We start from the raw sequence: 20,000 nt of genomic DNA, 5'->3' as shown, positions 1-20,000 counted from the left end.
CTACTACAACCACCACCACAACACCGTCATCAATACCACCACTACTACAACCACAACCACCACATCATCATCACAACCAACTACTCCAACCACGACAACACTATCACAGCCACCGTGTAAATTATATAAATTGCTATGGGGTTTTTTCTCCATTGTATTTCTTTATTTATTTTAAGAATATAGACCTTCTAGAGGCTTTTCAAATCTGGGTAAGGCACTATACAAATATCATTTATTATTATTATTATTATTATTATTATTATTATTATTATTAGTAGTAGTAGTAGTAGTAGTAGTAGTAGTAGTAGTAGTAGTAGTAGTAGTAGTAGTAGTAGTAGTAGTAGTAGTAGTAGTAGTAGTGGCAGTATGTAGTGGCAGTAATATTATTATTCGTATTATTATTATTGTTATTATATTATTATTATTATTATTATTATTATTATTATTATTATTATTATTATTATTATTATTATTATTATTATTATTATTATTATATTACTATTATTATTATTATTATTATATATTATTATTATTATTATTATTATTATTATTATTATTATTATTATTGTTATTGATAATAATAATTTTTAAAAAATTATTTTTATTTTTTGTTTTTTTAATATGTTTATTTTTATTATTTTTAATTTCCAAGTATACGAGTCAGTGACATTTTGATTCATTCTGCGCTTGTTTTCTTCACACAGGATAAACCCAAAGAGCCAGTTGAAATCCAAGTGGACCTGGCCAAAAAGCCACCCAAGAACAAAAAGAAAAAAGCCAAACCCACAACACCGTCCAATTTTCACATGCCTGTAAGTTCTGACGTTATCGATAATGTTAAAAATCATTATTTCGTTATTTGTCCGTCCGCCTGGCAGAAATATCAGTTCATGAATTGTTCAAGAATATAAGTTGTGTAAATGATTAAAAATCATTTTGCATTTGGCTTTTTAAGTTTTTATCTATTTCTGGAGCAAAGATTCTAGCATGCGCGGCTATGTGGTCTTGTGGTATGACACTTACTATCGGATCAGAAGATCCTGTATTCGAGCCTCGCTCAGGGCATAGTTGAGTCCTCGGAAAAGGCTCTTTACTCACATTCTCTCACCGTACATTCGGTGTAAAATGAGTACCTGGCCGTTAACAGCGTTGTCTCTGTCCAAAAAAGAATTGTAATATCGCCTAACAGATGTCGTGTCCCGTCCTACATGCTAAGTGTTGCTATTGCCCTGGGACACCTTGTAAAGCGCTTTGAACACGTTTAATGGATATTGTGCTATATAAAAGCTCAATTTTTTTTTTTTTTTTTTTTTTAAAAAGCTCATGTAAAAAAAAAAAGATGTCTCTTACATCTCACATCTCTGAATTTGATAATTAGCTATAATTCCATTGTGCAATTTTTTAAATTGAAAAAAAAAAAATAATTTTTGAGCCACTTTTATACATATGAGATGATGGAGAGAGGCTTTGGATAGGAATAATACAGACAATGGACGTTTCCCGTCCTACATGTTACGTGTTGCTGTTGGTCAGGGACCCCCCTTGTAAAGCACTTTGAGCACATTTAGTGGATATTGCGCTATATAAAAGCTCAATTTTAAGCCCTTTGTCAGCACAACTTGTGGTCGTGACGATGATGTGGTAGTGGTGGTGTAGTAGTGATGTAGTATTGATGACAATGTGCTGACGAAGGGTTTTTACAGGAAATGTCTATTGTCTGTATTGTTCCCATACGAAGCCTCTCCATTATTACTATTTGGTTAGTATTTTCACAATCCCAGGCTTCAGGCAACCCCCCCCCCACCTATCTCTACTTTTCCAATGAGATGATGGTAAGCATGTACTATTAGTTTTCCCTATAATAAAGAAGTTAACAATCCAGTTTAGCTTCTAAACGTGTCTTTTTTTCCCCTCCATTTATATACAGACGTCCCCTGCAATGCGGCCATTTTACCCGATGGATGCCATGTATCAGCAACCCGGCCCAGCACAGATGTGGCCCCCATACGGCCCCAACCCCCAGACGTCCTACATGTACCCACAGCCAGGAAACATGCCACAGCAACGGCCCAGAGTTTCTGCCGTTGGGAACCCGAAGATGGTTTTGACTGAAATGATCATAAACAGGTCCCGGTACATCTCTCCACGGGTGAGAAACGCTTTTATTGGTGGGATTTTCATGCTCGTCAGAGATTTCTTACGAAATACCTTGATTTCCTCATCAAATGCTGATTCAGTTAGCTTGTATTCAAAGAGAGTTCTCTCTCTCTCTCTCCGTTTCTCTCACTCTCTGTTTCTCTCTCTCGCTCTCTCTCTATCTCTCTCTTTCTCTCTCTCTCTCTCTCTCTCTCTCTCTCTCTCTCTCTCTCTCTCTCTCTCTCTCTCTCTCTATATATATATATATATATATATATATAAAATCTCCATCTCTCTCTTTCTCTATCTTTTTCTTATTCTGAGAGTGTTGAATGAATGAGTGAATGTATGACCAGAATGTGGAAACGTCTCATTACATATCGATGTGATACTAAGGTATCATTTCCATAAAGAACCCATGTTGAACCCATGACCTCAAGAAATCAGGGAGAGCGGCTCAATATAGACATAGAGTTTGAAACCACTTTTTTTTTTAGTGATGGATAGCTCATTCAGTAGATTCATACTCTCCCCGGCCAGGCAGAGTTGTCGTACCAGTAAGGTCACGGGTTCGAGCCCCCATCACTGCAGCGAACATTTTTATTCTCTGTTGTCTTTTGGCACTTTCCTACTCGCTTCATTTCGTGTCATTTCCATAAAGGATCAATAAAGTATATTCTATCTTATCTTATCTTATCTTATCTTATCTTATCTTATCTTATCTCATCTTATCTTATCTTCACCAACCTCAGGGACAGATGGGAGCTCCTGGTCCAACGGCCACAATGCAGAAGACTCCCCAAGCTCTGCGTCAACTTATTTTGCAACGCAGCCGCAACATGATAGATCCCTCCCAGAGCAGCATGTACCCCAGTAATATGCCCAGTCAGAGCCAGGGTGCCATGGGGCATCCAATGAGTCAGACACAGAGTGAGTAGTGTAACCCTTTCTAGCGATAACTTGTATTTCCTCTTCTTCTTCTTCTTCTTCTTCTTCTTCTTCTTCTTCTTCTTCTTCTTCTTCTTCTTCTTCTTCTTCTTCTTCTTCTTCTTCTTCTTCTTCTTCTTCTTCTTCTTTTTCTTCTTTTCCTCCTCCTCCTCCTCCTCCTCCTCCTCCTCCTCCTCAGAGCAGCATGTACCCCAGTAATATGCCCAGTCAGAGCCAGGGTGCCATGGGGCATCCAATGAGTCAGACACAGAGTGAGTAGTGTAACCCTTTAACATCAAGACTGAGTTCCTTTCTAGCTATAACTTGTCTTTCCTTTTCTTCTTTATCTTCTCTTTCTTCTTCTTCTTCTTCTTCTTCTTCTTCTTCTTCTTCTTCTTCTTCTTCTTCTTCTTCTTCTTCTTCTTCTTCTTCTTCTTCTTCTTCTTCTTCTTCTTCTTCTTCTTCTTCTTTTTCTTTTCCTCCTCCTCCTCCTCCTCCTCAGAGCAGCATGTACCCCAATAATATGCCCAGTCAGAGCCAGGGTGCCATGGGGCATCCAATGAGTCAGACACAGAGTGAGTAGTGTAACCCTTTAACATCAAGACTGAGTTCCTTTCTAGCTATAACTTGTCTTTCCTTTTCTTCTTTGTCTTCTCTTTCTTTTTCTTCTTCTTCTTCTTCTTCTTCTTCTTCTTCTTCTTCTTCTTCTTCTTCTTCTTCTTCTTCTTCTTCTTCTTCTTCTTCTTCTTCTTCTTCTTCTTTTCCTCCTCCTCCTCCTCCTCCTCCTCAGAGCAGCATGTACCCCAATAATATGCCCAGTCAGAGCCAGGGTGCCATGGGGCATCCAATGAGTCAGACACAGAGTGAGTAGTGTAACCCTTTAACATCAAGACTGAGTTCCTTTCTAGCTATAACTTGTCTTTCCTTTTCTTCTTTGTCTTCTTCTTCTTTTTCTTCTTCTTCTTCTTCTTCTTCTTTTTCTTCTTCTTCTTCTTCTTCTTCTTCTTCTTCTTCTTCTTCTTCTTCTTCTTCTTCTTCTTCTTCTTCTTCTTCTTCTTCTTCTTCTTCTTCTTCTTCTTCTTCTTCTTCTTCTTCTTCTTCTTTTTCTTCTTCTCTTCCTTTCTCTTCCTCTACTCCTCCTCTTCTCCTCCTTCTCTTCGTCTCCTCCTCCTCCTCCTCCTCCTCCTCTATCATGTCTCATCTTCAAGTTCAAGCCTATAAGTTGCAAAAGACACACCTGTGGTTTTATTTTATGATATCTTTTTCTTTCTCCGAACGCAATCAGATACTTACTACGGCCAGATGCCACCCCAACAGGGCCGGATAATGGACCCCACCATGGGGGGTGGGGGCACCCCTCCCATGATGGGTGGGGATTCAACCCCAACTACCAGGCAGCACCCCCACCACCCCAGTCGGGTAACATGATGGGGGGTGCCCAAATGGCACCTCAGACTGGGTTTATGCCAGGCCAGAGCACCGGGCAACCGACAGCTGGACAGTATGGAACAGCCGGAACACAAAGGTATGTCAAAGTCAAGGGCGGCTTTTAGGTGATCTCAAACTAAGTACAATGATAGTGTGCTCTTGGAAACTACATCTGTTTAATATTTGAACCAATTCCCCTTTCTCTTCCCTTTTCTTGGGAGCTTTAATTGTAATTCTAGAATTTTTTACTATCCCATTTTCTTCCTTTTGACTGGTGCTGATATGACCTAAATGTGTTGCAAGCACCGTAAAACCCTCAAAAACAAACAAAATCAAACTAAGTACACTGATCGTGATAGTGTGCTCTTGGAATCTACATCTGACCCTATTTAAACAATTCCCCTTCGTCTTACTTTTACTTGTGTGCTTTCAAATGTAATTCTATTTTTTATTCTTACTATCCCATTTTCTTCCTTTTTTTACTAACCTGATATGACCTAAACGTGTCGCAAGCACTGTACTGTAAAACCATTAAAAAACAACAAGCAACAAATAACTTTCTCAATTTTATTTCCTTGACAGAATGAGTGCAGGCATGGGTGGCATGGCCACTGGTGTGAGCACGGGAATGAGTACCTACAGTCAGGGCCCCATGGCACCCAGCGGGGCCCCCAGTCAGCACCAGCAGTCGTACATGGCCAATCCACAGCAACAGATGCAGATGAGGCAACAGCAGGTGGGTGGCGTTTAGCATTGTGTGTGATAATTATATATCACTGACGGTCATTATTGTCATCTCATCACCATTTCTCATCATCTTCAAATCACCATCATCATCATCATCATCATCATCATCATCATCACCATCATCATCATCATCATCATCATCATCATCATCATCATCATCATCATCACCATCATCATCATCATCATCATCATCATCATCATCATCATCATCAGCAAGAGCAGCAGCAGCATTAGCAACATCATCACACTCACCACCACTATCATTCATCATCATTATGATCATGATCATCATGATTGTCTGCCTATTCGTTGTCGTCGTCATCATCATCATCATCATCATCATCATCATCATTATCATCATCATCATCATCATCATCACATCATCATCATTATCATCATCATCATCATCATCATCATCATCATCAGCATCATCATCATCATCATCATCATCATCATCATCATCAGCAAGAGCAGCAGCAGCAGCATTAGCATCATCATCACACTCACCACCACTATCATTCATCATCATTATGATCATGATCATCATGATTGTCAGCCTCGTCGTCGTCGTCATCATCATCATCATTGGTCTCATTGTCATCATGGTCATCACCATCAAAATCCACTCTTTTTTGTCCCTTTGTTATACTGCCAATGCAACCTTTTTAATTATTTAATATAATTGCAAACAAGGACTATGCCAGTACAATGGTGAAATTATTACTTGTTTTGTTCAAAGTTTTTTTTTCTCGATTTTTTTGGGTTTTTTTTTTCTTTCACGAAAGTCCCAGGTTTGAGAATTTTTGCCAAGATGAGGGTCATTTAAATCAATCGATATTTGAAGGATGAGTTTTCTGGCCAAATTTTTCCAAGTGTACGTGTCTTTCCAGAGTACGGGAGTTAACTGGTTAAGCCATTAAAAAAAAAATATTGAGCTTTTATATAGAGCAATATCCACTATACGTGTTCAAAGCGCTTTTCAAGGGGTCCCTGGCCAACAGCAACATTTAACATGTAGGACAGGACAGGACATGACGCCTTTTAGGCGATATTACAATTTTTTTTTCCGGACAGATACAATGCTGTTAGCGGCCAGGTACTCATTTTACACCTGAGTACGGTGAGAGAATGTGAGTAAAGAGCCTTCTCCAAGGACTCAACTATGTGCGCCGAGCAAGGCTCGAACGCAGGACCTTCCGATCCAAAAGCAAGTGTCATACCACTAGACCACATAGCCGCACATTACACCAGCCACTACACTACACTTACACTCTTTCCCCCTGGGTGGGGTTCCTGACCTCCCATAGTGGGCAGGGAGGTCACTAACTGTATCTTCTATTACCCTATGTCTGTTTTCCAATTGCTTTTTGTCCTTGTCTTGGAATGAGATTACTTAGTTTTGTCCTGACCATGGCCGGAGACCTTGACTGGAAGGGAAGCAGTCGAATGTATAGGTATAGTTTTGGGAGATGATATTTTTTTCCTTGTAAATCATCTCTCTGTTATTTACTGTTTTTTTTTTTGTATTTTTAACACATGATTTGTAAACATTTGAGTGTGTTCCTCTTAGTGGGATCTTGTGCTGGTGTCTGGGTGAGACTTTGAGCTGATCTCAAACTAAGTACATTGGTGGTATAATGCTCTTGGAATCTACATCTGACACCTATTTGTTCCCAGTTCACCATTGTCTTACTTTTTCTTGGATGCTTTAATTGTAATTCTAGAACTTTTTACTATCCCATTTCTTCCTTTTTACTGGCGCTGATATGACCTTAATGTGTTGCAAGCGCCGTAAAACCCTTAAAAACATAAACATAAACTCTTTCCCCTCCTGTATCCATTTCTCAGATGTTGGCCATGCAGCACCAGCAAGGAGCCCAGCAACAGCAGCAGCCTGGGATGACAGCCATGCAGGCGCCGCAGCAGAGAAACGTCATGAACATGAGACGGATGTCATCCGGCATGCAGGGACCTCCCCCACCCCCGGCACCTGCCCCTCAATACCCGTCCTACCCCAATTATTGATTTTGATAGGAATGACGAGTCTGTATTCAAAATCTTTTGAATCTGTAGCGATGAAATGAAATATTGTCAGAATTTGCTGAATCTCTCTCTCTCTCTCTCTCTCTCTCTCTCCTCTCTCTCTCTCTCCTTTTCTCTCTCTCTCTCCTTTTCTCTCTCTCTCTCTCTTTCACTCCTTCCTATATCCATCTCTCCCTCTCTCTGGTCTCTCTCTCTCTCTCTCCCTCCTTCTCTCCCTCCTTCTCTCTCTTGCTCTCTCTCTCTTTCTCTCCTTCTCTCTCTCTCTCTCTCTTATCTCTCTCTCTCTTCTCTCTCTTCTCTCTCTCTCTCTCTCTCTCTCTCTCTCTCTCTCTCTCTCTCTCTCTCTCTCTCTCTCTCTCTCTCTCTCTCTTCTTCTTCTCTTCTCTCTCTTCTCTTCTCTTCTTTTCTTTTGTCTTGATTTTTTTTCTTTATCGAAAGACTAGATATCACAAGTTTATGCTTTGTACTGCCTGTGAAAAGAACGTTTTGCAAATGCAGCCCAAGTACTAAAGACAAACAAAATCTCCTCTCTTTATCCTCTTTTACCGATTAACTTAATTGGATTTCTGTGTTAATTTTAGATGACATTGACAAAGATGTCATGGCTATGCTATTATTTATTTGAGGTCGGTGTGTGAGTTCTGGTTTTAATGTAATGTGTGTGTGTGTGTGTGCACGTAGGTTTGTGTTTGAATGTATGTACGCAATTGTGCATCTTTGTACATGTGCGTTTGGATTTATGTATAGATAGTATGCGCTTGGCTAAGAAGCTCATAACATTGCCATCCGGAAATATAACGGACCAACACACAAAACTGTGTATCCATGAATGTTTATAGTCAGCTTAATACAGTTCAGTGAGCATTACTCATAAACGCGGATGGCAAAATACAATAACAAAGACCTGAGTGACATCATCTTCGAACTATCTATACACTTGCGCATCTTTGTATATTTGCATTTTTTTTTAATGTATGTCCTTGTGTATGTGTGTTCAAATATGCATGGAGGAAAACAAGTGGAGAAAAAGGTGCAAAGAGATAGAGAAATGATTGCCTGTCTGGATCAATGAGTTATGTCTTGGATTTTAGCTGTAATTGTACATTAAAAATATTGTTGTTCTTTTTAAAATGCATAATTGTAAATAATGTAGTATGTATTATTGTCATTCATAAAGTCATTTGATTATTCATAATTTGGATGTTGGTTGGTTTTTTTTTTGTTTTGTTCTTTTTGTTTTATTGATAATGTGTGGAGTATGACCCGGATCTCTAGGTGGGTTCCTACCTCCCATAGCGGGCAGGGAGGCACTTGCTGTGTCTTCTACTTCTATCCCCCTACATCTGTTTTCCAACATGCTTTCTGTCTTTGTCTTGGAGTGAGATTACTTGGTTTTGTCCGGGCCCTGGCCGGATACCCTATCTGTGAGTGAAACAGTCAAATGTATAGTTAGAGTTTTGGGAGATGATATTTTTTGTATTGTAAATCATCTCTGTTATGCACTGTATTGTTATATATGATTTGTAAACATTTGAGTGTATTCCTCTTAGTTGGGACCTGTGCTTGTGTCTGGATAAGACTTCTAGGTGATCTCAAACTAACAACTTTGACGGTGTGCTCTTGGAATCTACATTTGTTCCCTATTTGAACCAATTACCTTTTGTCTTACCTCTTCTTGGATGATTTAATTGTAGCTATAGAAATTTTTACTTTCCCAATTTCTTCCTTTTTACTGGCGCCGATATGACCTTAATGTGTTGCAAGCGCCGTAAAACCCTTAAAAACAAACAAAGCCGTTTGTACAGGTGTTGAAATGACCTAAAATTAAAAGATTTGCAAGTGCTGTAAAAAAAAATAACTCCCAAAGAAAACAAACAAAAATCAATTTTCCATACCCAGACTTACCTACTCTTTTGTGATGATTCTTTGTGAGACAAAACCTGTATATCTTTGCGATCTAGTCGTGTGACACTTACTCTGTGACCTGTAGTTCCTTGGTTTGAGTCCTGTAGGGTGAGTATTAAGTCGAGTCATCGGGGGGGGGGGGGGGAACCCTCTTTACTCATAATATTTTCTCACAATATTCAGGTATGAAGTGAGTAACACTTGTTGCTAAATTTTAAATAATCTATATACATGAATATGAGGGAGTGTTTTTTGTATGGTAGAAAAAGCCCGTGTGGTGTTTTCAGACTCTGTTAGGACTGATGCGAGGTATTGATGATGAACACACACACAAAAAAACGCCCAAAAACTTAAAAATAATGAACAAGTCATAAATTTTTTTTTTTACGAAAGAATAATTATTTTAATTCTTAAAATAAAGACGCATCAAAACAATTGATTAACAAGCATGATGGACACAACAATGAATAACAACCGAATCATTACTGGACTTGGAATGGCACAGATGTGTGTCTTAGCTGTGTAACCAAAAGGTATCAAGTTCAACCCCCCTCCCCCTTCCCCCCTCCTTTGTGATCCTGAGTTTGAGCAAGTCACCTCGCCCCAGCTCATTTTGCAGTGCTGCACTGCAGCTCTCACCTGGGTTGTTCCTGTATTCTCGAGAAACAAACCCAAAAGACAATTTTCACCTTGAATTGTATTTCAAAATTTGAAAAAAATAGGATCATTAAATAGATCCGTATTTGAAGGAGGAGTTTTCTGGCCAACATTTTAAATACGTGTTTTTTGTTTTTTCAGGGTATGGCACCTATAAAGGAAATAGTTAAAATATAAAGCCTTATTGGTAGAGGAAAAATAAACAGCTTTTCTCATCAACAATAATTGTAACAATATAATATTATAATAATATAGGGTATTAAAATGGTACAAAGCTACATATTAAATTTCTATAAATTTATAAAGAAACACGTGACAATAATCAATGATATATTATGTAGAGGCTGAGTTGCTGCTGTTGATGAATGTTGTTGAGGTGGTGGTATTGATTATGCTGACGGTGGTGGTGGTGATGGATATTGATGGTGGTGGTGGTGATGATGATTATTATGATGGTGATGATGATGATGGTTGTGGTGGTGGTGGTGATTATTATGATGATGATGGTGGTGGTGATGATTATTATGATGGTGGTGGTGGTGGTGCAGGTGATGATGCTACTGCTACTGATGCTGATGATGATGGTGGTAGTGGTGATAACAATGATGACGATGATGATGATATGGCACAGGGAATTGTCATTCAATGTCAACAAAAGTAAAAATTAGACATAATCAAACTTCGTGTTTCGGATTATTTACTCTTTAATTCAATCTATACCGGCATCTCGTTCAAATTAAAACGTTTCTTTAAGATTTAAATCATATATCTAATTGCATATAAATTGATATAAAAAGCCCCAAAGAAAAGAATGAATGGAATTTCTCATATTGTATCAAATTTTGTGATTTTAACCTATATCACTTTTAAGTCCGTTTATAAAAGAAAAAAAAACTGGCTCATCCAGATATAACACACCGAATGGAGATAGTGGGATACATAGTATATTGCTTTAAAAGTTATATAAAAGTAAGTAGTTGACACCAAAAACGTAAAATATGAGTATTTGAATGACATCACAAAGTTTTGGATTGAAGAAAAAAGTTTAAACCAACAAACAAACAAAAAAAAAAAAACCCCAAGAGTTTGACAAATTGGGAAAAGCTTACCCCTTCCCAAAAACAGATACATATTAGTTCTCCTCATTCGAATACCCCCCCCCCCCCAAAAAAAAAAAAAAAAAAAACAGAACACTCGATCTCATCAATAACCCCCCCCAACCAAAAAAAACAAAAAAACACAGATACACTCGAGTTCTCCTCATTCAAATACCCCAACCCAAAAAAAAAAAAAAAAAAAAAAAAAAAATTCTTCTTATTGTAAGTTGTACACTGTTTCTCCGAACTACGGTTTTCTCGAATTTTTTTTTCTCATGTCCCGAGGGGTTCAAGGAAACCGTGATCCAGTGTACTAGGATGTTTGGTACATTCATCAAACTCTCACTGTTAAGCATGTCGCTTGATTTTGAGAGTTCTCTCTCCCTCTCTCTCTCTCTCCCCCTCTCTCTCTCTCTCTATATATATCTCACTCTCTCTCTCTTCTTCTCTTCTGTCTGTCTATGTGTGTGTCTCTCTCTCTGTCTCTCTATCCATCCATGTCTCTATCTCTCTGTCACTCTCTTTCTCTCCCACGCCCCCACCATAATCTCTCTCTCTCTCTCTTCTATCCATTTATCTTCTATTTTTCTATTATTATCTATCTATCCATCTATCTATCATCTATCTATCTATCCATCCACTATCTATCTATCTATCTCTCTTTCTCTCTATCTATCTATCTATCTATCTATCTATCTATCTATCTATCTATCTATCTCGGGTCTTTTGTTTTCAAACGTTTAAAATAAATTGAATGAAAGCTTCGATATTATATGTATCCCAGTTCCTGTATATTGATGATAACTGACGTAATTCATTTCTGCCATTGTTTGTTTGCTTGTTTTTTCGTTCGTCATCATTTTTGGTAATTATTAGATATTATCACAACTACAATGGCATAATTTTTACTCCAAATATAGGCTGGATAGGTCACTTCATCTCATTTAAATAAGTATATTAATAAATAAGTAAATAAGGAAATACATAAATATAAATATTATAAATATCTTATATAGCACATTTCTACAGATTTTTTCACATTCAAACGTTTTAAAATACTATTAATAAACTCGACTTTCAGTTCATGCAGTAAAGTTGCCCGTTGGAGCTTTATTTAACTAATCCTAATCCTTCATTGTCTACACCAAGTAACTCATTCACACGGGAATCGAGTGAGTTGATTTGTGTAAAATGCCTAACCCAAGGACACAACCCTGAGGCTAGAGTTTTTCAATCATTTCCACTCGTCTAGTCACTGACCATGCTCACCATTGCCCCTAAAGACTCGACAACTTGACTTTTGCCCAACCCATAGCTGGGATCCTTTTCAGAGATGGAAGCAGTACAATCTAAATATTATTTGGCATAATGTGATATTTTACCCCTTTGTTATTCATCATCTCCATAATGGGTGGCCCATCCCCTCCCAACGGTATTATTTCGGGGGGTTTAGATGTTAAAGTTAAAATTGAATTTATAGCAAAAAGTACAGTGGAATACGCATACAGTCATAACTCTTAACGTCAACTTCTGCTTAAAGTCAACATCTCTTTTGTTGGTCTCAAACTTCTAATCTTTATCTAAATGTGTTCCATTGATGATGATGATGATGATGATGATGATGATGATAATAATACTACTTTATTTTTTTCCTTTCGGAAATGGGTAAAAGTCAACATCTGCTTAAAAAGTCAAACATCTCTTTTGTTGGTCTCAATTTTTCTATTCTTTATCTAAGTGCGTACCATTGACAGTGGATAAAGTCGACCAATCTTTCATGTTTTGAGGTGTTGGTTTCATCAGGATTCCATTGTAATTTATAGACTAATGGAGATATCTACACAGTTTCCTAAAATGACAAAAAACTAAAATCTCACATTTCTGATCAATTTAACATTACTATCGGGGGTCCCGATAGCTCTGTTGGTAAAGTACTCTCTTCATACGCAAAGGGACCGAGATCGATCCCGGGTGCAGTCGAGTTTTTTTTTTTTTTTCTGTACCCCCTGTCCACCCAGCAGCGGTCCTACTAATTGCCGTCCGGAGTCGTAATTTGAGGAGCTTTCGGAAGGCGGAAGACTTCTGGAAAGTTTCGTACAGGTCTGAGGGCCTCCGGATGGCTTGAGAATGCTTTAGATGACCTCCGGACGGCTCTCCGGGGCCTCCGGACGGCACTAAGTAGGACCCCAAAGCAGTGATTGGATAGCTGAGTCTGCTAGATCTGGAGGAAGGTACTTTGCGATATACTGTATTAGCATCCTAGCCAATGGATAACAATTGCTGTTGTCCGTTTCACGCTAAACAAACCGGGATAAACTCGGGCTCCACAGGCCAAATGGCTCTGAAAGACTTTAACATTAACTCACTCAACCCTAACACCGACTATATCCGTAGTTTACCCGGGTTACTTTTATCCCATGCCTATTTATTACAGTTTTCTGAGACAAATTATAGGTGTAGTATCAAAGCTTATGTTTTTAGATTTTATATGTTAATGGTATTTGAATAAAACTATCTATGTACATACTCATTTTTAATACATTTTTTCCAATTTTGAAAAGTTGAAAAAATCTCTAGGATTGAGTGAGTTAATATCACAATTTTTAAACATCAAGGTTGACCCCTACATAGTACCGTTTTGAGATGATAGCTTACATGTTATATTTATTGAAATACTATTGGTAATAAGTTGTAATTATTGATAAATTAACCGATTAACTGTCGTACTACGGGAAGACAATTATTATTTTATAATTTGGCCAGAAAACTCGTGGTTCAAATATCGATCGATTTAAATGACCCTCATCTTGGCAAAAAAAAAAAAATATCTCAAACCTGGGACCTCGCGAGGTCTTCCTTATAGTCCCAGGTTTGAGAGTCTTTTTTAGCAAGATGATGGTCATTTAAATCGATCGATATTTGAACGTCAGTTTTCTGGCCAAATCTATAAATAAGTGTCTTTCCAGAGTACAAATTAAGAAATTAAGGAGCAGGCACCGGTGTAAGATAAAGAACTGAACAAGTGTGTATGAAAGGTGCCAGACAAAGCAAGAAAGAAAAATACAAGAAAAAAAAAAACATCCCAAAAAATCAATCAAGGTCGATTGGGGTCGACTGATTTTTTGGGATGGTTTTGTTCTTGTATTTGTCTTTCTTGCTTTGTCGGTGAAAGAATGTGAGTAAAGAGCCTTTTTCAATGACTCAACTTTGCGCCGAGCGAAGCTCTAACCCAGGACCTTCCGATCAGAAGGGCACCTTTCGTACACACGACTCGTTCAGTTCTTTATCTATCCAGAGTACACACATCAGCTAACATATTAAATGCGAAATGGAATAATTTTATATCACAACTTCTTTTCCTACCCATCCACTTTTCTTTCTTTCTCCATTTCTGTCATGACCTTCGTCATCTCGGTTAAATCTTCTATTATGATAAACATTGACAAGATCGCCACCATCATCGTCATCATCATGATCAATATCATTGTCTCTATTTCTATGCTGTCTATGTCTATGGTGTGACTTCCTCTCACCCTCATCGCTCGCCCTGTCAATACTTAATAAATCACTTGCCCCTAAATTATGACCTTCCAAATTATTCGAGTGTGCCTCACGCTCTTTTCTTCGCCTCCTTTTATTACCAGCAAACACTGTACTGATATCTCCCCTGTCCCTACCTTCATTTTGGTCAACAGGGCATTCACTATTTCTACCTTGTTTAGATTCATTTTCAAAGTTGCTGGTAGAACCTACGATGGCTTTTCCGATATTCCCATGGCCGCCATTTTGTTTTGCAGATCGTCTGTTGTGGAGGTCAGCCCTTTCATCGTCACTTCCGTCGTCATCGCTCGAATCACTCAAGTCATCCGAGCTATTTCTTCTATTAACTATCCCGTCTATCCTTTTATGGATCTTGTTTTTGATTCCATCAAATTTATCCCCGGCGACGTGGGCGATTTTTCCAATGACGTTAGCTTGTTTATCATCCAAGCAGTCTTGAGCTTCCTTTAATATGTCATCGCTGATGGGCACATAGGTGTCGCTCTTTGGAATTGCCAATCCCAGCTCTCTAGCCCGTTTTATTTTTTGAATGTAGCCCTTCCGGTCCATGCGAAGGTCAGGGTTATTGATCAGCGTGTACAGCGTGCTCCATTTGAAGACGGCGGCTCGGTGCTTTCGGGACTTCTCGAACTTGTCTGAAACGAGAGTTGAAATCAATACCATTGGTGAAATTAATTAATATTGCCATTCATACAATGCATTTCAATAGCGATTTAATATGAATTGATTTGTTAGAGAAAGACTGTATTTAAAAGAATAAAAACAAAAATACCAACAAAAACAATAAATAAATTAATTAATTAAAAACTTGATCTTTTATAAAGCGCAATATCCAGTAAATGTGCTCAAAGCGCTTTACAAAGAGTCCCTGATCAACAGCAACACGTAACATAAAGAACGACACATGAAGCCTGTTAGGCGATATTACATTTTTTCAGACAGAGATAAAGCTGTTAACGGCCATATACTCATTTTACACCCGAGTACGGTGAGAGAATATGAGTAAAGAGTCTTTTCCAAGGACTCAATATGCGCCGAGCCAGCCTCGAACCCAGGACCAAAAGCGAGTGTCATAACACTAGACCATATAGTAGCTGCACACAAGAAAGGAGAAAAAAGAAGATTTGATATGAACAAAATAGCATGGGAATATATTATGAACATGAATAGAATGCTTGATAACCTTCTATTTTCGTACGGCTATGTGGTCTAGTGGTATGACACTCGCTTTCGGATCGGAAGGTCCTGGGTTCGAGCCTCGCTCGACGCATAGTTAAATCCTTGGAGAAGGCTCTTTATTCACATTCTCTCACCGTACTCGGGTGTAGAAATGAGTACCTGGCCGTTAACAGCGTTGTCTCTGTCCAAAAAAATTGTAATATCGCCTACCAGGCGTCATGTCCCGTCCTAAATGTTAAATGTTGCTGTTGGCCAGGGACCCGCTGTTAAGCGCTTTGAGCACGTTTAGTAGATATTACGCTATATAAAAGATCAATTTTTTTTTCTATTTGTATCCATATATCTAGTAGGCTTCAACAGTCGTGACGTCACTTCCCTCGTAATGACGCATAGTAACTTAGTAACTGGTTCTAAACTATCGGAACAATGGTGGACGCCCTTATGAAATACTTCTCCGACGAGCATTACAGTGTATCCAGAGGAGAAAAACATTATAAATCTGATCATGTTTTGACGTTTATACATTCTGATCACATGACCTGTGAAAAAGTTCTAGCCAGCATGAAGAATACAAAGAACCAATTTTCTTTGTTTAGAACCAAGCTGCTTGTTGCTGGGCGGACGTGACATTAGACTACTGAATCCTATTGCTAACCTCATTTACTGAGATAAATCCAATTGGATTCAATAGTCTGATGTCACGTCGCCCGTCAACGGTCATCGTGGTTCTAAACAAAGAAAATTGGTACTTTTTATTCTTCATGCTGGCTAGAACTTTTCATATGTCTTGTGGTCAGAATGTGTAAAAGTCAAAACATGATCAGATTTATGATGCCCCCCCCCCCCCCCCCCCCTCTGGATACGCTCTTATGCTCGTCTGAGAAATATTTCATAGGGGCGTCCGCTATTGTTCCAATAGTTTAGAGCCAGTTGCTAAGTTACCATACGTCATTACGAGGGAAGTGACGTAATGACGGTTGAAGTCTCTTGACATAGGCCTACCTATATCTATTTTAATGACAACTTGTCGAGAGCGTGATCCCCCTGTCCCTCCACCACCGCCACCACCACCACCGCCACCATCACCACCACCAGTAGCACCACCACCAACAGATGTCCTTGCACCAGCATTCCGTCGATCTCTTGCCAGTATGTGCAGCAGACGGAGGAATGCCAACATCACGGGATGATTATGGTCATTTTCCAGCCTCATGAAACCAACATAAGTCATGTAACCTGTGTCAAAGATAATTAATGGCAAACAACATTTGAAAAATAAATAATTTTTTATAAAAATCCCTTTATTCATCCCCATGGGAAATTAATTTGTCTTTAGGGTCTAAATCAAGGGAAGACTGGAGTAAACCAGGCGTCAGTCGCAGAGCAGCGCCGCAAAGTGAGATAGGGCGAGGTGACTTGTTCAGGGTCACACAGCTCAGCGGCGGGTGATCGAACTCGGTACCTTTCGGGTACGAAACAAAGATAATACCTATATATATCTATATATTATATATATATATATATATATATATATATATATATATATATATATATATCATTAAAATTCCCTCTATTCATCCACAAGAGGAAATAAATAAATTTGTCTTCAGGGTCTTATTCAAGGGGAGATTGGAATAGCCCAGACGTCAGCAACAGCGCGGCACCTCAGTGAGCTAGGACGAGGTGACTTGCTCAAGGCCACACAGCGCGGCGGGGAGTCCAACTCGAAAGTTTCTGAAAACCATGCAAAGACCACACCACCGTGAACTCACTGTTAACCACACACACACACACACACACACACACACACACACACACACACACACTTACCAATTATGGTGAATTTTTGGAGACAGAATCCATTTCTAAATCATAGTATTTCATAAAAGCAGTCATTCACAGCTATCAAGCCTACGGAGCCGGAGTTTATCCCGGTTTCTATATCGTGAAACGGACAATAGCAATTAATTGCTTGCTATCCTTTGGATAGGACGTTAGTCTATCGCAAAGTACTTTCAACCAGATCTAACAGACTCAGATACCCATTCACTACAAGCTGGATGGACATGGAGATCATAAAAAAAATAATCTCGTCTTCACCCGGGATCGATCTCGGTCCCTTTGCGTGTGAAGCAAGTGCCCTACCAACTGAGCTATCTGGACCCCCCCCCCCTCCCCCCAGTATTTAATTAACTGAATTGGCTTGCCAGGCTGATTTCGTTAATGAAAAAAACATGACCGACGTCTCAAAGGGATTTGATGTCGAGACGACCTAGTTGGCTACTGGAAATTGAATTTAATATCAGTGAAAATGACATAATCAGTCGGATGGTGAAAAGGTTAAAATGCACTGAAGAGCATATTCCTTCAGAAAATGCACCAAAAGAAAATAAAAAATATGCAAATCCAATATTTTCACATTCCGACTGATTATGTCATGTAATTTAATGAAACTTTAGATCAATTTCTCTTCGTTATAATGGAGAATAAAAACAATTTCTTATAATATTGCAAAAATCTCTCAAAGTTTGATTTTCTAATCGTTCTAATTCTAAATTCAAATTGTTTATAAAGATGGGTTATTAAGATTGTGTGATTTATTGATGAAAATAAATAACCAAAGTACAGTACCAACAACCACCCCCCCCTCCCCCTCTTTAGAAACGGCTATGTGGTCGTGCGGCTATGCGCTCGGCGCAGAGTTGAGTCATTGGAAAAGGCTCTTTACTCACATTCTCTCACCGTACTAAGGTTATAATGAGTAAATGGCCGATAACAGTGTTGCCTTTATCCGAAAAATTGCAATATCGCCTAACAGGCGTCATGTCCCGTCCTACATGTTAAATGTTGCTGTTGACCAGGGCCCCTTGTAAAGCGCTTTGAGCACATTTAGTGGATATTGCGCTAAATAAAGCTCGATCTTTTTAGAAACATGAAATGGGCCTTTTTAGTATTTGCGAAAGATTGACTAATTATCAATGCTTGCCTCTACAGCTCAATCTTTTTTATTTAAACCCAATCAATCAGGCTCTATCGTTACCTGGATCCAGTGAGTCATAGTCTTGGGGTAAGACACAGCAATCAAGGCGAGGCACCAGGAAGGCACCGATGACTATGCTCTTAATGATTCGTAGCAGAGATGAGAAGATTCCCAGGAAGATGTTGTAGAAGAAGATGAAATATGACGCAACGAATAGCACCCGTCTGATGAAAGATTTTATGGACAGTGTTTGTTTTGATATACATAAAGAAAAATGTAATAATAATAATAATAATAATAATAATAATAATAATAATAATAATAATAATAATAATAATAATAATAATAATAATAATATACTAATAATAATAATAAATAATAATAATAATAATAATAATAATAATAATAATAATAATAATATAATAATAATAATAATAATAATAATAATAATAATAATAATAATAATAATAATCATAATCATAATAATAATAATCATAATAATAATAATAATAATAATAATAATAATAATAATAATAATAATAATAATAATAATAATAATAATAATATAGACCCATGGAGCCGGCGTTTTTCCCGGTTACTATAGTGTGAAACGTCCAATAGCAATTGCTTGCTTCCCTTTGGATGTGACGCTAGTCTATCGGAAAGTACTTTTCGCCAGATCTAACAAACCCAGCTACCCAAACACTGCTTGGGTGGAGGGAGATCCCTTGCATCGCCTCAAGTGCCAGTAGGCCCGGAGAAGATTGAGTGAGTGAGTGATGCTCTTTTTCTAAAGTGTGGGGAAGGGTGCGGCTATGTGGTCTAGTGGTATGACACTCGCTTTCGGATCGGAAGGTCCTGGGTTCGAGCCTCGCGCTCGGCGCATAGTTGAGTCCTTGGAAAAGGCTCTTTACTCACATTCTCTCACCGTACTCAGGTGTAAAATGAGTACCTGGTCGTTAACAGCGTTGTCTTTATTCGAAAAATTGTAATATCGCTTAACAGGCGTCATGTACCATCCTACATGTTAAATGTTGCTGTTGACCACAAGACCCCTTGTAAAGCGCTTTGAGCACATTTAGTGGATATTGCGCTATGTAAAGCTCAATTTTAATTTTAATTTTAATTTTAATTTTAAGGGTGAAATCTTTCAAATGATGTACATTTTTATTATATTTGTTCAATGATTTTCTCCGAAGCGCACATTTTGGGGCTGGTCATCATCACCAAAAACTGGCCCCGGTCAAAACACTCCACGGTACTTGTTGTTGACAATGATTTTCCATTGAAGATGAGCCTTAACCCTCTCCTTCCCACCTACAGCAAAATCGTCACATTTG

The 20,000-nt window shown here is 38.4% G+C and overlaps 2 protein-coding genes across 4 annotated transcripts in view; one reads left to right on the top strand and one right to left on the bottom strand.

The window, feature by feature from the left end:
* LOC144980559 (uncharacterized) overlaps nucleotides 1-5,197 on the top strand; it is a 12,572-nt gene extending 7,375 nt beyond the window's left edge. Inside the window, exons 3-7 of the mRNA XM_078928234.1 lie at nucleotides 705-812; nucleotides 1,928-2,149; nucleotides 2,889-3,066; nucleotides 4,349-4,588; nucleotides 5,074-5,197. Of these exons, the coding sequence (XP_078784360.1) occupies nucleotides 705-812; nucleotides 1,928-2,149; nucleotides 2,889-3,066; nucleotides 4,349-4,491 (651 nt within the window). The 3' untranslated portion in view covers nucleotides 4,492-4,588; nucleotides 5,074-5,197. The remainder of the gene's footprint in view (nucleotides 1-704; nucleotides 813-1,927; nucleotides 2,150-2,888; nucleotides 3,067-4,348; nucleotides 4,589-5,073) is intronic.
* Nucleotides 5,198-12,922: 7,725 nt separating this feature from the next.
* Nucleotides 12,923-20,000, bottom strand: part of LOC144956199 (stimulated by retinoic acid gene 6 protein-like) — a 47,978-nt gene continuing 40,900 nt past the window's right edge. For all 3 annotated transcript variants that reach the window (XM_078886625.1, XM_078886628.1, XM_078886627.1), the window contains exons 16-18: nucleotides 18,721-18,884; nucleotides 16,683-16,916; nucleotides 12,923-15,136 (exon numbers count right to left, since the gene is read on the bottom strand). In XM_078886625.1, coding sequence (XP_078742751.1) covers nucleotides 14,280-15,136; nucleotides 16,683-16,916; nucleotides 18,721-18,884 — 1,255 coding nt within the window. In that variant the 3' untranslated portion in view covers nucleotides 12,923-14,279. The remainder of the gene's footprint in view (nucleotides 15,137-16,682; nucleotides 16,917-18,720; nucleotides 18,885-20,000) is intronic.

The sequence above is a fragment of the Berghia stephanieae genome, chromosome 10 (genome assembly GCF_034508935.2).
Source record: "Berghia stephanieae isolate SIO BIC M18660-M18661 chromosome 10, UCSD_Bste_1.3, whole genome shotgun sequence".
NCBI classification, from domain to species: domain Eukaryota; kingdom Metazoa; phylum Mollusca; class Gastropoda; order Nudibranchia; family Aeolidiidae; genus Berghia; species Berghia stephanieae.
The sequence above is the reverse complement of the archived record's forward strand: the minus strand, read 5'-3'. Positions and strand labels throughout refer to the sequence as shown.